Consider the following 19429-nt stretch of genomic DNA (forward strand, 5'->3'; position numbering starts at 1 on the left):
GTACAGAAGACTGAAAAAATTAGTGACATCATCATTAGTGACATCATGATTCCAAATCAGCTGACTGAAGAGCTTGCTTAGTCTCCTTTTTTATTCCACTCTTAATACAGAGGAAAGACATGAAGAGAACTCAGTTCATGCAAGTTTGAAGTATGGGAACTAAAGGAATACAAAACTTTATATGAAATAGGCTGTATAAAAAGATCCCACACAGGAACTTTTTTAATAATTATATAAAAGTGGTAGAAAAATGTTAGTGTGTGAATACACTGCACTAGTTATATGTTAGGCTTTGTTTGACATAAAGCTACCAGAAAAAATATTACTGTAGAACACAAAAATGAAAGCACCTACAGGACAGGCACTTACTAACCAAGTTTATCCCTCATTTTTCCCTGTACTGAATAAGACTGAGTAGCACCTTGGTTACACTGAATAAAAGTAAAAACAATTATATGCTTTATGGTATTTCATGAGTAAAAAAAGTAAAAAAACCTAAAATACCTTAAGTAGAAAGCTAAGTCACCCGAGCAAATGAAAAGCCAGCAAACACTGAGGCTTATTAAGCACCAAAGGCAACTCACACACAGAGCAGAAATTCTCCATGTTTCTGTATGTGAGAATCATAGCTTCCAAAATGTGCCCAAATGAAAACAAGCTACTGAATCTAACCATGGTTATGTAATGCTTCCTTTTGACCTTAAGGTCAGTGAAATTATCTTTTTTTGGTTTTTTTTTAAAGCTGGCCAAGTTGCAAATAACAGCTGGACTACTTAGTGAGCTGCACATTTCAAATTATTCGGAAAAACCTCTACCAGTAAATGAAACTGTATTCTACTCCACTAAACAGAAGTTTTGCAAGTAATATTCCAAAATTAATTATGGTAATAAAGTAGTGAATTTCAGATTTTTTCTACTATTTTCAAGAGCAATATCCCCGGTTAATATTACTGCATATTCCTAAATATCACTTCATATGAACTTGTGCAAAACAATGTCTTTATTTCTGGATAAACAACACTGCAGGAAGATTATGTGGCAAAACATGATTGATGGAGTAGGAATACAATTTCTCCTGAGAATAAATGAAAAAATTTATGTGTTGAGATTTTATCAATAATTTAAGAAAACAAAGTAACATCCAATAGTGCATAAATATTTAACAAGATTTTTTCATGTACATACTGATTTAAGCATCAGAGAAAACTAGATCTATTTCAAAATGATCACCACTAAATATACCAAGATTAAAAAGAAACCTAGCAGAAAGACAACCTTTGAAAACAAAACCAAAACACAGAAACCTTTTTCTTTCTGCTGTGCATTTCACTATATTCCAAGAGACAGACTAAATACTTGGTGCACATTTTATGCATTCTGAAGCATGAAACTTGTCTTAACAGATCAAGAGTCAAGGTTGAAACTGCAAGTATAATTTTTTAGCTTTCCTGTGATCTTTTGCTAAATTAGAGGACAGAAAAACTGTTAAAAACATACAACACAAAGACAAGTAACCAAAATTATATGCCTCTTGTGCCACTTTGTAACCATCTAGCTAGCCTTGCCTATATCTTCACTTAGATACCTTTTTCTGATTAAGGTTTTGTGCTTCATTCAGCTCCCCAGTCTCCTTGGTGTCTGCATCTATCTCTTCTTTACTTTCATGCTCATCTTCACTTGTAATGGGCCCATTTTCACATAAAGGAGTTTGAAAATCATCATCAACCAATGGAGGATAACTGTACTTGAAAGAATCCTGAAAGATAAGGATTTATAAAAGATGAGTTATTCAAAAGGATTAGAAGTGCCTCCTCTAGGGTTTTTTAAATGGAAATATTGTCTTTGTTTCACATTACTTTTATGTTTCATTTATCCATTTCAAGTTGCACCCCTGCAGAAAGCTGACACCAAGAATTTCTATTTTATCATCAATAGACAAATAAATACAGTCATCCAACAAAGCCAGTAAACTTGTATTTATATTCACAGCAGGACTACAGAAGCTGGTCCATCAAGGATCAGCATTCAGAGTCTAATTGCTGAAGTTCTCACCTTAGTTCTCAAAAATGTGGTTTAAAACTTATGACAGATATTTCTGAAAATATTTCAAAAGTGATGAAAAAGATCACTAGTTCCTTGCATGTTAGTTTCACAATGGCCACTTTAAAAAAAGGAAATAAAGCTGAAAACAAGCCCAAATAATCCCTTAAGTTTAATATAATGTGTGTGGATCTCTAGCATATTCTGCAATTCAGACCTATAATCTTTGGAATGCCAAATCTATTTAAAGACCATATTTAAGACATTTGAGTAATGCAGCAGCAAAATACTTAAGTTCTCAATGACTCTACAATAAAGGTACCTTTTCCATTGGAAGATCAGAAAAAAACAAATTTTGCCAACTGGAAATTTTCTTAACATTCTCCAAATTATTTTATTACATTTCATATTAGAGGCAGTGTTTGAACAGGGATCTCTGTTCCTACTGCATTTTCAAGCAGTTTAAAGCATTCAGTAAACTGATATAGTCTGTCAGCTTTTCCAGTGGAGAAAAATAACACAGCTTTGACTCCTGTGAGGCAGAATGGAGCAATGGCCTTGCTTCACAAATGATGCCTCCCTCAGCAGGGAGTTACAAAAAGATGTTTCAAGAGATCTCTCCATAAGCAAGAACATTTTCTCAAAAGAAGGAATAATGTGATATTAAGAAAGATTAAAAAGGAAAAGTCTTAGATGGATCCATTCAAAGAAACCACAAACAAAAAAGTATACTTCCTGCTCATCTTTAATCAAGATCTAAATCTCATCTACTCCTTTGTAGCAACAGTCAAAGACCTCTAGGTGAATGAAACAAGTATTCCCTGGCTCAAACAATATCCTATTAAGGGCCAGAAGGACAAGCTTTAGGAATCAATTACAGACTAAATCATTATTAAAAGACTCCAGTCCACAAGAAATATTACAATAGTCTTACAGAATACTGACATCCCACATTTGACAGAAATATCCAGCTTCCCCTTACCCAAACCAACAAAGCCTTGTCATTCCCTCCCAGCATAGGATGAAGGGAATGTAACAAAGTGAGCTTAATAGAGGGAAATTAATTTTGCTGCACACTTTACTTGGCCTTGTTAATCCATGCAGCTTGATAGCTTCAAGAGCTGAGCTGTCCCACTGATGAGATTCTGTTCCAAGTCCCACACTTCCTAGTCACAATGCCTAAGTTTCAATGGCATGGGTATATCTACTAACAGGGTGAAAACCTCAGCCAGCTAAACAAGATATTTATTCAATGCCTGATACATCCATTCTATAAACTTATGCCTCTTTTTTAAAGCAGATCTAGAGAATGCATGCTACTATTTTTGGCAGTTTTTTGTAGAGGGGTCTTAATCACAGTAGTGATATATTCTAAGATTACATGCACACAGTGGCCATGAAGTCATATGCAAGCTCAGGCATGTCTTAACTTCAGGCCACGGACCTATATAAGGTAATTCCAAGAAAACCTGTGGGCTATCAATTTAGATACCCAGATGAAGAGCACAGCAGTTGCACACATTGTTCAATATTGGCACCAGTAGAGAGAATCTCAATCAATTCATCCTTGTTAAATCCATTTTCTGACAGAGAAAGACTGGGCAAAAGAACAAATCAAAACCCTACTGTGTGTTCATGTCTTGTATCAAGGTGTACACAATATGTACTTCAGTCTTGCAGAAAAATATTACTGAAGAGACAAATCTCTCTGCTCAGTCAGAAATGTGTATGCCTTAAGAACTGGACTGTTCCAACAGCTGGAACTGGCAGAATGTGTGATACAATAGATAGGAAAGCCAGTAAACACTGAGTTAGGATACATTTATTACTAAATGAAAAATATTACCAAGTGGCTCTTGAGCACCTAACCCTTATTTTCCATGCTGGCTAGCATCAGCTTGCTCCTAGATCTGCCCTGGGCATTTTGACAAGCTCTACCAAAACAAACCTGCTATAAAGCAAATGACCTCTGTGCACTATGGACAAGAACAACTCAAAGCCACGTATGTGATGTGTAGCAATGTATGGATTAGCAATATGGTAAGAGCCACAGCCAACAGACTGATGAGGACTTGAATGGAACATAGACCAAATTCATATTCCAAAGTCTTGCAAAGCCCAAGTTTCTATTTTCCATAATTAGTTTTAATGCTTTTGGTACTCTGGAGCCACCTTTGCTGCCTAGTTGTCTAAAATAAAGCATGTAATATTCCTCTTTCACAGCTGGCTGACAGTCAATCTAAGGATTTTAAAGCTATGGAAAACTTCTGATTCATCTTTTGAGTAACCTTGAGACAGACTTAAAATATGCTTAAAGATAACTTCATTGAGACATTGAAGTTGGAGGCTTCCAACAGAGGCTTCCCTTAGTTAAGCAAAGTAATCACTGACTCCAAGTTCAACACTATTAATTCTACAGATTTTTTTTTGTTACTTCCAGAACTAGTCTAACAGTCTTTGAAATACAAAGAACATAAGTGCAGTGGAATCTAGTTATCTCCCCAAATTAACCTGCCAAATGATCTGCTCCACTGGCAGGACTTGGCTCTTCCAAATTGGATCCTGGTAGGGGACACAGCAAAGGATGCACAGATATGCTGTGCTCTTCACTGGCATTAGGCTGGTGGCGAATATGAAGATCTGTAACTAAACGTGTGGAAATCAAAGATGACAGAGAGAAAATCAGAATGAGGCAAAAAAAAACCAAACTGCCTCACAAACAAAACCAAACACTTGAGAGAAAAATGGAAGGAATCAATTTGTGCAAGTCAGATGCTGCATTTTAAAAAGCCAGGCTTGACAATACTAATAATGGTGAATTGTACTCTAGCTAGCTGCCTCAAGAGAAGCCAAGGTTTATCACATCAAGAAAAGTTAAATTCTGAGAAAGGGCATTAACTTGTCTGTTGTCTGGTCAGTGAAAAACTCCCTGCTATCAGAGATGCAAAGAACATGCTTTACTGTATACACCCAAAAAAACTTGGGAAGACAGATTCAGAGCCCAATTTTGGAGTCTCAGTATTTGGTAACAATTCTTCCAAATTCTGACAGTTTTGAGGTTAACAGTTCAAAACACCCACCAAGTGAAACTCAGTAGTTAGACAAAGCATGTGCTGGTTCAAAATACAGGGCTCTTAATATGCAGAGATAAAACTGTTTTGCTGAAATTGTTAAAACCACTGGAGCTCTTGTCAGACAAGTTTACTACTATTCTACTACTTTATTTCTGCCACTGCAACTTTTTACCCCAGGCAGATGATGTGGATAAGCTGCCTCCAAGATTCTGAAACTTGTAAATGCTCCCAGATGGGCAACATGGAGCCAGCTTGATCAACAATCACTAATCAGCAATCAGACCTTTCAGGCCCAAGGCAGGATTACAAATAACTGTGTGTTCCATCAGATGCTTCAGTAGGGTATTTAGCAAAACCAAACGTTTTTGTCTTTAAAGACATAATAAACTATTAGGTAAGATACTCTAAAATGCAGATGGGAGATACTCAGCTTTAATGAGGAAAAAAACTTGTCACTATTGCAACAATAGGACAATACCACAGGAGGCAGGCCCAGAACCACTGCTAAAAAACATGGAATCCCTTACTGAAGCCACTTCAGACATCATCAGCCCTTCCCTCAATGCCCACTTCCTGCTGTGCAGTAATTTCCACTTTCTTCCAGATGAGGAAGTTCCTATGTGAGACTGGGAGCTGGGGCAGCAATTTTCCACAGAGAAAAAGGGTATCTTTTCTTCAAGAGTCACATGCACTTTTTAAAGGCCTCTAATCTCAGTCAAATGAAAATCAAAGTAACATTATTTATGTTCCCCAAACAAGTTTATATCCTGGTCACATTAACACTGCCCTGAATTCATATACAAAGGAACATGGCCTCCCCTACTATTGCTGAAACACAACCCTCCTTTTCTCCATGTTGTTACTGCCATAACGCCAAAAGTACTTCAGAAAAGAAAAGAAAAGGTGGAAAAAGAACCATCAAAAGTAAGTCCCCTGCAGTGGTCTTAGTCTACTACCATAAATGGCTTATTAATATTTTAAAGCATAATTTTTCTGCTAATTTATTTTAAAGGTTATGCAATACTACTAGCCTTGTGAAAAGTGAAACCTGTTGTGCAAGATGCTTGTGCTGTTCCACTCTTTAAATGGCACTAGAACTGGATTCTGGTTCTGTTAAACTGATGCTGCTTGTACCACTTTGGAGCTCTACTATACTCTTTGAAAAGAATCTACAGCCATATCTTAAAATGCAGCCCTAGAGACAGCAAAGGAAAAATAGCTACAATATAACTGTCTTTAATGAATCATAGCCCTGGAGCAGGACTAGAACTCTCAGAGGACAATGAAACCTACTTTCTGTCCATAGAACTTGTTTCATGAACAAACACCATCTCTAATTCACCAGGGAACAAAAAAAGTACAAGTGACAATGACACTTAGATAATTTTTCTTGAAAGCCTGAAAAACTAAGTGGTTTTCAGTGACTTATAAGGAGATGAATAATTCAGAAAAAATAGTAGCAGTAGTTAAGAATGTACTTAAGAATGTAGATACCGAATGCTCATTAAGTTCACCTATTTTAGATTATTGTGATTTTGAAATTATCATTGGCAAAACAATTTCAAGAAATCTCCCATCTGTGAAGAGCCAACCCTCAATCCCACATATGGAATACAGGTGTCTCAGTCTATCACAACAGAAACATGACATTTCATACTTACAGTTCCACCCATGTGAGGTGGCAGGTACTCTCCACTGATGTATTCCTGCACGTCATTTTTGTTTGTGAACTTTAACATGCTTATTGCATCTGGGCCAAGCCAACCCTTCACGATTTTAAAAGCAGCTTTAAAAAACAAAACACCAAACAAAACAAAAGGTATACATGAGTTAACAGGATAGCAGTTTTGTTATTTTGTTTTTGTAGGTTTTTTTCAGTGTATTGGTAGATCTTACATGGCACAAGTGAGTTACATCCCTCAAGATATTGCAGAACCTGCTCTGAAAGTATCTATTATAATTGGAATGAGCAATGCAAGGGAAAAAAGGTATTTACAGAGAAAATGGAAGGAATATCTTTGATTGAATAACTGACAACTCTTGTCTTAGAATTTAGCCCTTGAAGTACCGAGCAGGTAAAACCAACTGTGTTTCCAAATCTGAGTGAGGGAGGTTGGGAAAGATGTATACACTCTTCCTTGCTGAAATGGTTGGCTGATTTAAAGGATTTTTGTTTAGATTTATGAAGCATTTACAAAGATCACTTATTTCAGTGACAGTAAAACGTGAATATGCAGCAAAATATAAAGCCAACATAAAAATATGTATTCATATGGCAACAACAGAGGAATGGCATATTGAGCCTATATATTATAGTTACAGCTAATTATTAAAGTATCCATATCAGAACAAATGTAACCACATCAGCACCAAGTGTGAGGCATCTATCCTAAACTGTGCATTCTAGTCTTGAGCTGGTTATTAGTCACCATCACTGCTAATGATAGGATTCCTGAAAGGATTCTAGTTAGTAGCATTCAAGGATAGATTTATTTATCAAGGTCTCCTAACATTTGGAAACAATAGGATGAATAGAGACTTCATGTAAAGTATGATCCAAAATACAATGATAGAAGGAAAAATGGAAAGTATGCAACTTTTAAACTGACAGATTTAAAGATGCATGTCTAACAAACTCCATTATTCATCTGTATCTACACAGAGTAGAAAAATGCTTCTTATTTATGCTAACTTTTAAAAGTTATCACAATCTGAAAAGAAAAAAAAAAAACAACAAAAAACCCAACTTACCATTCATTATCCATGGCATTTCAAATATTACTATCTTTGCTGAAAAGAAAAACAAAAATCTGAATACCAAGTGCTAGGTATTTCCCTATTTAAGAACAAATACAGCAATAACATTCATGTAAAAAGTAAATATTCACTTCACAAACCTTCATGATCACCTCCCTGTAAAAGCAATTTTGTACAAACTAATTGCTATTTAGAAACATGAGCTGTTTGCTCGGAAAACAGGCAATAAAATTCCAAGTTATACATTGTTTATGTACTTCCTGGGATGTTACTTTTCTGACATTTTGTTACTAATACTCATCTCACAAATAAAACAAAGAAAGGCAAGATCTCAACCTGACCTAGAAAACCAGCTACTGAAAAAAAGAAAGTTTAAGAAGTATATTCAGCACCCCTTATTTCACAAAGAAACAAATAAGTCTTTATATCTATTTTTTCCAAATATTCTTTATTTAACCATAGAGGTTAGAAAACACTTAAGTGTCCTGATTTTTTTTTCCTCTTGAATGTCAAAAACAATGTTGCTCTTGCCTTTAAGTTTGATATTTGATCAAAGCTTTGAACTTTGATCTGCAAGCCAAAATTTAATATTCAGAGTTTAAGCAGTTGCTGTATGGAAGTTCAACATTCACAGCCATTTTCACCTAAAATTTACAACATATTTAAGATGAGCTAGCATAAACTATGCAGTGTTTGCCTATGCATCAAAAATCTAGCAGGCAAGTATGCAGAGTTTTCTAAGTGTGCACACAAAAATCATAATAAATAATTTTCAGAATAAACCATTGCTCCCCATAAATTTTTAGAGCCATTCTTTTCATTCTTTGACCACTCAAGACTCCTAAAGGATACAAACTATCAAAGTTCGTAAAGCTTCTACACAAGTAGCAAGCAAAGTAAAACAGGTCAATTCTTTTCTATTATGAGTTTACAATAGTTCTTACTAAGTATAAACATATTAAGAACTATTACTTAGTAATAAACATTATTACTTCACAAAAAGACAGTTGATTTTTGATGAAAGTAAAGTTTATTCACAAAACAAAGTTGTACTGATTTCAGGACACGAATATCCTAACACTGTAACATTAATGTTTCATGAAGTTACCACAGAAAGCACCTGAAAAAACTCCTTATCTTCCCCATCTTCTGTCATAGTATGAAATGCTCTTGTTACACCACTCTACAATGCTTAATGCTTAATAAACAATACTTACTGAGGAAGTTTGGGTAATAATCTGTAAAACAGTTGACAATAAACCGGACAAAATCCAAGTCCTAAATAAAAAATAAAATTAAATTTAAAAAATCACAGCATAAATGCAAAGCAAGCCAAAACATTAAAAAGTACAGGTTTAGTTAAGGCATTTAATATAAAGCACAAGATAGATATTTTGTAGTCAACTATGATCAAATTTTACATACACTACAAATATCCTCAAAACACAATGCAAGGCTTTTTCCTCCATTAAACTGCTGCAGGATTGGGGTCATATTTCCCCTTACAATTACAGAAAGAAGTCAATAGACCTCTGATCACTGCAATAACTAAGATATCTAAACTATGCTGAGCATTAACAGGCTTAAGATGTGCAGGAAAGATACAAGAAAAAGAAACCTTTAGCACTAGAGAAGCTTGACAGATGGAAGAATACTCAATATAATGAAATTTCCCTTCACTAATTATCCTACATACTGTTCAATATACTACTGCACTCAGTATTATACTTTCAAAGGAAAAAAAACAGGTTTCCTTTGAGGAGAATTTTTAGGTTTACTATTAGTTGGTGGCATGCAGAGAAACTGTGGGCAGAGACAGTGCTCAAAAGAGCTGCTTCTATACCACCCATTTTCAGGATGCTTCTATCCAATGAGCAACTGTACAGAAATAATACAGTCAGTCTCCTTTGCAAAATCCGGGTATAATGGAATTGCATTACACAGCAAGGAAGGGTTTTTATGAAACAGGTATAGAAATAAAGTAAGAGATACCTTGCCACAATAAGGTACTCAGGTGGGAAGCTTGCCATGAGTACTTTTCCCAGTCCTTTAAACAGAAATGACTGCTACTACTACTTTCAGAAACAGTACAGAGTGTTTCTGGCTGAGGATCCAAAGCCTGTCATAACAGTAACAATGGGGAAGGAGCTCCTAGGGTGATGTAAACACACTACCAAAACTTTTTTGGACAGAGTGAAAAAAAGCCCCCAAAAAATAACACTGTGTAAAGGGACCACTCACAACCTGAAAGCTTTTAAAGGGGCTTCAGTAACTAGAAACTAACTTGACATCTTTACAGGCAGAAGGCGGCCTCTAATAGAAGCATTTATCTCAACTGTCTATTGCTTGTACCAAATGCAATATCTTTCATTTAACAGAACAAACACAATGATAGATTAGAATGATTAGAATCTCCATTAATCAAGATGCTGCTCTCTATTCTGCTGCCTATCCAAAAGCAGCACTATCAGATAGCAGAGGGATAGATCCATTATTTTGATGAAAGTCTGCAATTAGAAGTGCAGATTTACAGACTATTCAATAACTGCATCTATTTTAGTTACCTGAACTGGTGCAACAAGCCACGAGCTATCAGAATTATCTCCTGCATACAAGTGATAAAAGTGATATAGTAGATGTCCATAGCAACAAAACAAACAAATGAGGAAAGCTCTGGAAGAGAACTCGGAGATTCAAGTTCTTTTTCTGTTAGGATAGATTCATCAATCACTCCACATGGCTACAAACAGCCATTAAAAATATTCCTGTTCTGTGATAAACATACTAACTACAAAGCAAGACTGTACAATGGGACAGTTACAGACAGCACTTGCTGAGATTTTATCTCTGGGAGTCTCAAAGAAGTACGCTGCTTCAGGATATAATCCATAAAACCCAAATCAAGTCAGTCTTTCACATCAAGGAAATTATTACAGTCCTTTACTCTGCTAAGTAAAACTTTGGTTCCAGTATTATCTTTAGGAGCATGAACAGACAGCTCTCACTGTACAGGCAAGAGCACCAAGCTTGCAAAACAGAAACACACCACATTTATTTGTCAGATTACCTCCCCATAAGCTGGTGGCCCTGTACTGCACAGCTGCAAGGTCCCAATGCAACATTATTAATCTTGCCTATGCCAGATATAGACAACCTTCTGGAACTGTGTTTGGGGATGGGGTTTTTTTTGCTTACATTAATTCTTACTATACCACCTACCACCAGACAAAAAAGGCACAAAGACACAAATTTCAGCCATTCCTGTAATAACAGGACAGTATGGCACTCTGTAAGAAAAATGTAATTATTCTATAGAAATACATTTTATTTTTTAACCTAGAGACAGCCTGTGAGAATTTCAGTTATTAAATTTAATAACTAAATTTACTAATTTTAGTTATTAAATTTAATTTAATAAGTATGTACTGATAGGCAAGATCTCAACCTTGCAATGAAAACTAGCTCAGCCACTAAACTAAAAGCAAGTTTTCAGCATGTTGCAGAAGACAAAATTTAATATGTAAAAAAAATTTTGGAAACTGCTTGTGTCATGGGAAAAAGCTCTATTTATCTCAATGACTGTTAAGTCATTTATGTGTCAATGACTGCATGGTGACTTCCTTTTTTCTTGTAACACAGGTTAAATAATTCCAAAAGCAATCAAGAATAGACAGTAACAATACTTACTATGTGACTGATTCCAGTTTCAGCCATGTCAAATACCACTGTCAAGGGCTTTCCATGATCTCTCTTGGCATAATGTTCTAACCAAAAAGCCACCAGTTTCTTTTTGTCAAGTTGCTGTTTAGGATCTCTTGTATGATGCTTCACTTTGAACCAAACTTGGACAAAAACACACACAAAAGTTGAAGGAAGGATCCAAGCAAACAGAAAAAAACATCCAAATAACTAGAGGATGAACTGAAATGTATTAACACCTCGAGTTTGTGTTTAATATTTTTCCTGATTTTGTGACCACTGAACAGCCAGAAAAACAACTGCACACCTCTTCACATACCCCACATTTCTCACTTTTTTAATATAATTTTTTAGAAATTGAAAATACAAAGAATTATACCTCAGAAGAAACAATAAAGTGGAAAAGCACTTTTTGTGTATTTAAAGATTATTTACCTAGATTAGTATTTCATAATTTAAAATTAAATCATGTCGCCTTCAGACAATACTATGTTCAGCACATATTCTAAGTATTGCTGTAAAATTAATGTTTCCTTTTCTTCTTAGGTTTCCTACAGCACTGCACTGACTCCAGTCTGTTTCTAAACAGATCTTTCTAAAATAAAATTTAAAATTCCAGGAGGTGACCAACACTGTAGAACTGAAAGCCTAGTATATATGCTTCTGGAATAAAAAAAATGAGTCATTCAGAGACTTGTTTTTCCATGAAAAAAAAAAACCAACAGCCCACAGGCATAATTCAAAATAAAGACTTGATAAAAATGTCTGAATCCTAGTTAGTGATTATACAATAAGGGAGAAATTAAATATTCAGGGCAGTAATGTGAAGAATAGCTTCCATTTTTACTACCTTTACAGTATCTAAGTTATACAAGCCTGAAAATAACTTTAGATATGCGCAATATTCTTCTCCCTGAAACCTGGAAAGCTGTAGTAAAAACCAGATTTCTTCTCCATGTTTCATGAAAAGAAACAAATGTTTTTAAATATAGCATGTTAGCTAGACTGTATTTCAAGGTGAAAAGAAACCCCTTTTCAAATACAGAACATACATGAAACTGTTATATTCTTGTTTGAGACAGGTGTGAATCTGAGGCTGCCCTGTGCAGGGTCAGGAGCTGGACTCCATCACCCTGCTGGGTCCCTTCCAAATCAGTGGATTCTATGATAAATATAAACTTTATAACTCAATTACCTTTTAAAGTAAAAACACTAGCCAATATATATCTATGTCTGTTCTTAAAATGCTTATTTTTCAAGAAGACAAAATGCTGGAAACAAACAATAATCAAAGGCAGAAAATAGTCTATTTTGTATAACTTACATAACTTATAGCCCTCTTTATCGTATCCATGCAGAAAGAGAGCACCAATTTCAAATAACCATTTTGGAAGGACAGATTCTGATAAGTCTGCAAAACCAAATGAAATATTATTTTAGTAATCAAGTAATCATATTAATAATCACATTGTAACTTAACAGAAGTCACTAAAATTGGAAAAGTCTAGCAAAAAAACCCCAAAAACGTCTTTATAAGCCACTTCTCCAAGGCCTTTATTAAACTAATGCTAATACTAAAGATTTCAAATTTTCTCAATATCTTGTTCTCATGCTACAGAGCAGAATCTATTTATGAAGTAAGAATAACTGAAAAAAATCTACAGAAAAAATACTGCAAATGTTTATTTTTTTCATATCTGAAGCCTCCCCACCATGCTCTATCCTTCAGTGTGCAGTCCTGTAGATAGAGTTCACCTTCAAAATATTTTCACAGCACAGTGTGGGAACTCAGCACATCACTCTGTATGTCCAGAGTTACCAAGAGAACCCTTGGGGGGCTCGGAAATCCTGGAATGCTGCCAGGAGTGTCTGGTGGCTTGACTTCGATCCCTCTAGGGATGTGCCACCTGTTTGAGGACATCAAAGTCACTTGGGAGTGAATGGTGCAGGAATGATGTATTTACAGGGTGAAATACAGATTTTAGGGTTTTGGTACAGGGGGGTTATGGAGACAAGATGGAGGGATCAGGGCGTGTCTTGTCCTTCTTCCTTCTTCTTGTCATCCATTTTCTGTGGTGATGTTGGCACTTGGGGATTGGTCCATGGTGAAGGTGCACTTGCTAATATGGGTGAAAGGTATTGGGAAATAAAGGTAAATATCACGTACGTAGATTTTAGTATAAAAAGACACGACTGCCCCGTGGGTGGTCAGAGTGCCCTTGGCTGCCTTGCAGGTCAGACCTCTGCTGGGCAGAAAGAAAATTCTGTAGATAAGAAATAATAAACAATCTGAAGACAAAAAAACTGAAGAGTCCAGACTTGTCCTTTGAAGCACGGGCTGCCCCAGAACCACCCTACGCGTGTCTGGGCAGAGACAGACAGACAGCTGGACACACAAAAATGAGATCTTTAATGTACCAGACCAGTGCTATTACAATGAACAAGACAGCCCTGTTTGTTGTGAGGCTTTTTGTTATTTGCTTTTTTTTTAGAGCTCTATGATGCAAAGAGACAAAGCAAGAGATAGCTGCCTTCCTTCCTTCTCCTTAAACACCCCTTTAATGGACATTTGGAACCACAACAAAACCGAGACACTACTGGTCAACATAAAAAGCAATGCTTTTTCTCCTTTTTTGAAAGTTCTTACTCAGCTCTCCGTGGTACTTGCAAACCTTTAAAAGGTTATTAATGAAACTACATATAGAGGTCAGTGGTAGTTCAATAGGAAAGCAACACACACCTTCAAAACCACTGTATAACATAGCTTACCATTAACTGTATATTCTTTCCTCCACTGAAAGCTTTCATCAATCATCTTTAATGTATCATCCACAACATCATGACGCCAAATCAAGTAGTTTTCAACCCATTTATCATCTTGCTGAAGTCTCTCCACATCTCTAGAATCATATTTATCTGATTTATCTAGGAAATAAATAAGTTAGTGTCTATAGCATTTGCTACAGAAACATGCAGAGATTTATTAAGCTTATGTCTATAAGCATCCACTTGGTACATAGGATTTCTCTTGCAATTTCAAATTTAAGGAAACAAAGCACAGCACGATAAATTAATGAAAACCATTAATCTGCTGCAATGATATTTAGGGACACTACAACATTACTCTCACTAGAAAAATATTTTCAGTGATCCTTATGCAACAAAAAAAAACCAAGGTGCATTTGGGACAGGTGTAATTGTTCTAAAACCAGTTTTGTGCAATTAACATGAAATAGGATATAGTATCAGAATCTGTGTACTGATGAATGTTCTCAAACTTAAAGGTATCAGCATGTTAGACCATAAAATGTCAGACAACGAACAAAATTCTTGGTTTTGAGCATGCACTATACATTATTGCATTAAACAAAATTGTTTTCTTTTTAAAAAATTACAGTCTACACTTGTTTTAAATTGTTACCCTACCCAAGAAAAACTACATGCAATTCCAGAGTAGCACCAGAACCCCCAAGGCTTCTTGTATCTTCTAGTATCACATTAGCAACATGGTAAGAGGCTTACATGCTTTTGGAAGTACTTCAGATGAAACAAGACTTACTGCTGCCCTGGGTTTTTTTATTTTTAAAGAGGAAAGTAAAACACAAATGCTAAATGGACCTATTTCTACTGTAGATACACTTAAACAAAAGCCTAGTTTTTAAATCAATGATCCCCTGTCTGAGAAATTGGTAAAAATAGAATGTAAATCAAGAGCCCATAATAGAAACAGGCTTCTGAAAACAGACACTGATACACATCTCTGCTAACTAATAAAAAAACATAAGCTCTTAAACAACTCACTTAAATTCATGATTACCATGGAAAAAAAATAAGACTGTTAATAAAAGAGATTTAATTTTCACAAACTGGAAAGAACTGTTCCTCTGTCAATAACAAATTGCCTTCAGAGCCATTTACAACTATCTAGAATGGTGATGGAATGGCTTGGCAATGTGTATTTCAGTCAGACAACTCTGAGGAAGGGGTTAAGAAAAAGACACCACTAAATTCTGCTAATAGTTGTTGTTTTACTGGCCTACATGCAAAAACATGATCTATTTCACTTGTCTTTCAATTTACATCAGTCAATATAACTGCAAGAGTATATCAATTTAAATGTGTCCATTCACTAAATTGTAGTTGCACTTCCCAATGCATCTCTTCACATCTGCTTCTCACATACATCGTCTACCGTGTTCCCTTCTTCATTAGGCTTCAAATTTCTCCCTCCCTTAATCCCACACTCCACTACTTTACTTTGTTCCTTAGATAACCCTAGAATTTCATCCCACTTTCCTTAATCTTAGTCCCCTACTTTCTCCTCTGCCCAAAAGCCTCTAATCCACTAAAATCTTTTTAACTATTGAAGTTCCTTTTCTCATCATCTCCATACTTGCACTGGACAGCTGATTTCCTATATTCTGAGCCCAGTGAAGTGATCACTCAGCACCAAAATGAAGTATTTAACTTCTCTGTGGCTCTAGAGGAACCACAGATGAACTGCAAAAACCCTGGGAGTGAAATTTTGTAGTCTCAACTGCTCATTTGAAATTTGTAATTCCCCCAATGATTTAGGAAGTTTTGTCTAAGAAAAGCTAGCAGTACTTAGTTTCAAGTTAACTACTTCATTTCACCTTGGTTTGATAAACTCTAACACACACTGGCTTCCAGCTATGACTGAATGCAGTTAATCAGCCAAGTACTTTGCTGAAATCAGTCCCATGTGTATCTTATATAAATAAGGGATTAGGGTACTCTGTAATTAAACAGAAAACCCACCACCAGGTAAAAACTAACATGATAACATTTCACACCACTTTTTGAGACTCTCTTTGCTTTCAGTATCTGTCTGAGAGCACAACTGTCAAAATGAGAGAATTGTGCACCTTGTATTAAACTGTAATTTAAAACCATTGACATACCATTACATGGAACAAACCTCAGAACACATTTCTCAGCCACTAACAAGTTTCCCCAAACTCTGAACTTAGAGAATATTTTTAAGAACAGACATTTAAATTTGTGAGTATTTTAAGAAAATGAAAGTGAAAGAGAAACAGAGAACATGTTTAATCCAAACTTCCAACATCAATGGAAAGCAAGCTGCATTCAGTGATTAGGATAGTTGAAAAAGCATCTTTCCCTCTCTTCTGTAACTAAGTGCTCAACAAGACACATATAATCTGAATTTACATATATACTACAATATACCCTAAAACCAGGGGAAACAACTATTCAAGTTCTACATCCACAAGCACTTGCAGAAAGCCAGTATTTGAATCAGGTTATGATTGACAGAACAACAGTACTGAGTACTAAATACTGTATGACTTTTACCTGCTTGATCCAATTCTTGCCACAAAATGAGTAAAATTTAGAATGAGAATGTGAATCCAAAATAAAGGTGTTTTATGTCACACACAAAAAGCAGAGCGATATAAAATTGATGGAGGCCTTCCAAGAACCCAGTGACTGAAAATGTGTCAGTTCAGAGGAGGAATTCCTCTTCAAATCTGTACATGCCACATATTCTACAGACATCTGGAAACTTGTTTTCAAAATATACTGTGAAATAATCAGAATGTTTCTAATTTTAAATCATTCATGGAACACTTGGGTGCAGTTACTGTATTATTAGAAACTTCCGGAGTTTAATGAGAATTAGTTGAAATGAAATAAGAACTTTGGGATTCTCAAAAAATTTTAAATACATCCTGCACAACAACTAAGAGGCCAAAAAAGAAACAGTATTTGAGGGGCACCCATATGGAAATTCAGGTGGAACTATGTCTGAGGTAGGTTACTTCCGTTTAATCTCCAAGCCTACCCATTTAGATACTGGTAACCATATACTGATGCTTTTCTCAAAGGAGAATTGGGTGCTTGCTTCTTCACACTTGCAGGACTGCCACTAGGACAATGAGACACTAAGTTCAGTCACCCTCAGCTCAGGAAGAGAGACAGCTCTGTAACTGAGTCCATAATGAACAGAATTTTAGAAGGTATTTGGAACACACAGCACTCACCCCAAAGGTAACACAAGGAACAGCACTACCAGATGTTTCTGTTCAGAAAGGGCTTCTGAAAACCACATGTGTAGCAGCAGTGCCAGATTTTTGTGTAACATTTCATAGTCCAGAGGCTTGGAAACCTGGTTGCTCCCTCAGTCCAAGACACTCAAACCTTCCTGTATCATAGAATAGTTCCATAGCCCATGGAAGAGGGAAAACTGGGATGCTGCAATATTTTTCCATTGACCCTGGAAGCTGTAGTAATTAAGCAAGATTCAGATCCAAAAAAAGCAAGAAAAAACATAATCTGACAAATTATACATTCCACATAAGGGAGTGGCAGTAGCAAGGAGATGTGGCCATTATTAACCCTCTTTATTCCTTTAGCTGAAAGCTCTTCAAGAAAATCTGAGTGAATAAAACTGACCAGGTATTTAACCTTATTTTGAAAATAGTTTGTTAAAGTCACTTTCATTTTCTCATTGGGCATTTGAAGTCAAGAGAAAAGAAGACAAAAGCTGTTTGAACAGTAACTTCTTATATTACTTGTATTACTTGCCTTCCTTTTTTTTTTTTTTTGCTTTAGTGAGGACTTCTGTCCTTTCCATGAGCACATTCTGCCCTTCTAAAAGTTGTCTTCTTCAAGCTGAGAAGCTTCCAGTGAAACTCTACCACTTAATTAATGTGTGTCAACATAAAGAATCTTCTGTAATACCAGACAACAGCTCTGAAAACAGTGCAGAATTACATAAAACTAAATGCACACAAATTTCACTGCAATACTTTCACTAGAAGATTTCATTAAGTTTTCTGAGGCACAAATTGCAAAATCCCTTTTCTTTGTTACTCTTTTTTTCAATGCCATCTAATTTCCATGTCAGGAGCCCCTGGAGCACATCCAGTGGAAGACTGCAAACAAGATTAAGGGACTGGAGCACCTCTCTAATGAGAACAGGCTGAGAGAGCTGGGCCTCTTCAGCCTTGAGAAGAGATGAGTGAGAGGAGACCTCATCAATGTCTGTCAGAATCTGCAGGGTGGTGGAAGAGGATGGGCCCAGGCTCTTCTCAGTGGTGCCCAGCAAGAGGGCAAGAGACAATGGCTGAGACAGATGTCCAGGAAGTTCCTCCTGAGTATGAGGGAGAACTTCTACACAGTGTGTGACTGAGCCCTGCAACAGATTGCCCAGAGAGGGTGTGGAGTCATCCAAGGACTGTCTGCATGCAAACCTGTGCCCTGTGCTCCAGGATGACCCTGCTTGAACAGGCTGGACCAGACAAGCCACTATGGTCTCTTCCAACTTGACCTGTTCTGTGATTACCAGGAGAACAGTGCTGTGCTGCTGGGTTTTCTTCTAGTGTTTATGCTTTAGGAAAAATAATACAAATTTGAGAATATTCAGCAGGAATATAGAATAACTACAGGACTCAAAACTAGGCAGCACAGCTGAGTCACGCACTGAATTAATCCAGAGGAGTTCAGAATTAAAAACCTGAATGACCTCTCCCTTCAGAAAAAACTCTTATCCAGAAAAGTAGTGTTAACAGAACAAGCCATACATAAACCTAAGTAGGGACAGCACCTGCATATCTTTTAATAGAGAACAAACCCAAAAACTTTATTGTACAAAGCAGAGAAAAAAAGCAACTTAGAAAAGTATGTCAAGTGTTACTTTACACAAAGAGACTCAATTTAACTACTGTCTTAAAGCTATTCCAGACAAGAATTCTTGGTCTAAAATGGTCACAATCATGTCTCTGACTTTGGCTACAAAGAGGAAACCCATTTTAATTGACTGTTGATGCCAAACATTAAACTAAGTACTGTAACAACTCAGGTATGTGCCTTCA

At 36.1% G+C, this 19429-nt stretch overlaps 1 protein-coding gene across 3 annotated transcripts in view; it reads right to left on the minus strand.

Annotated features, from left to right (window-relative positions):
• LOC118700044 (motile sperm domain-containing protein 2-like) overlaps window positions 1-19429 on the minus strand; it is a 33619-nt gene that overhangs the window by 9786 nt on the left and 4404 nt on the right. For 2 of the 3 annotated variants that reach the window (XM_036404351.2, XM_036404352.2), the window contains exons 3-9: window positions 14340-14495; window positions 12895-12981; window positions 11559-11713; window positions 9089-9149; window positions 7866-7904; window positions 6776-6900; window positions 1586-1756 (exon numbers count right to left, since the gene is read on the minus strand). In XM_036404351.2, the coding sequence (XP_036260244.1) occupies window positions 1586-1756; window positions 6776-6900; window positions 7866-7904; window positions 9089-9149; window positions 11559-11713; window positions 12895-12981; window positions 14340-14495 (794 nt within the window). Of the gene's footprint in view, window positions 1-1585; window positions 1757-6775; window positions 6901-7865; window positions 7905-9088; window positions 9150-11558; window positions 11714-12894; window positions 12982-14339; window positions 14496-17596; window positions 17791-19429 lie in introns of those variants that run through there. The other variant, XM_036404353.2, reaches the window with a different exon arrangement.

This window comes from Molothrus ater, unplaced genomic scaffold (genome assembly GCF_012460135.2).
Source record: "Molothrus ater isolate BHLD 08-10-18 breed brown headed cowbird unplaced genomic scaffold, BPBGC_Mater_1.1 matUn_MA614, whole genome shotgun sequence".
Lineage (NCBI taxonomy): Eukaryota > Metazoa > Chordata > Aves > Passeriformes > Icteridae > Molothrus > Molothrus ater.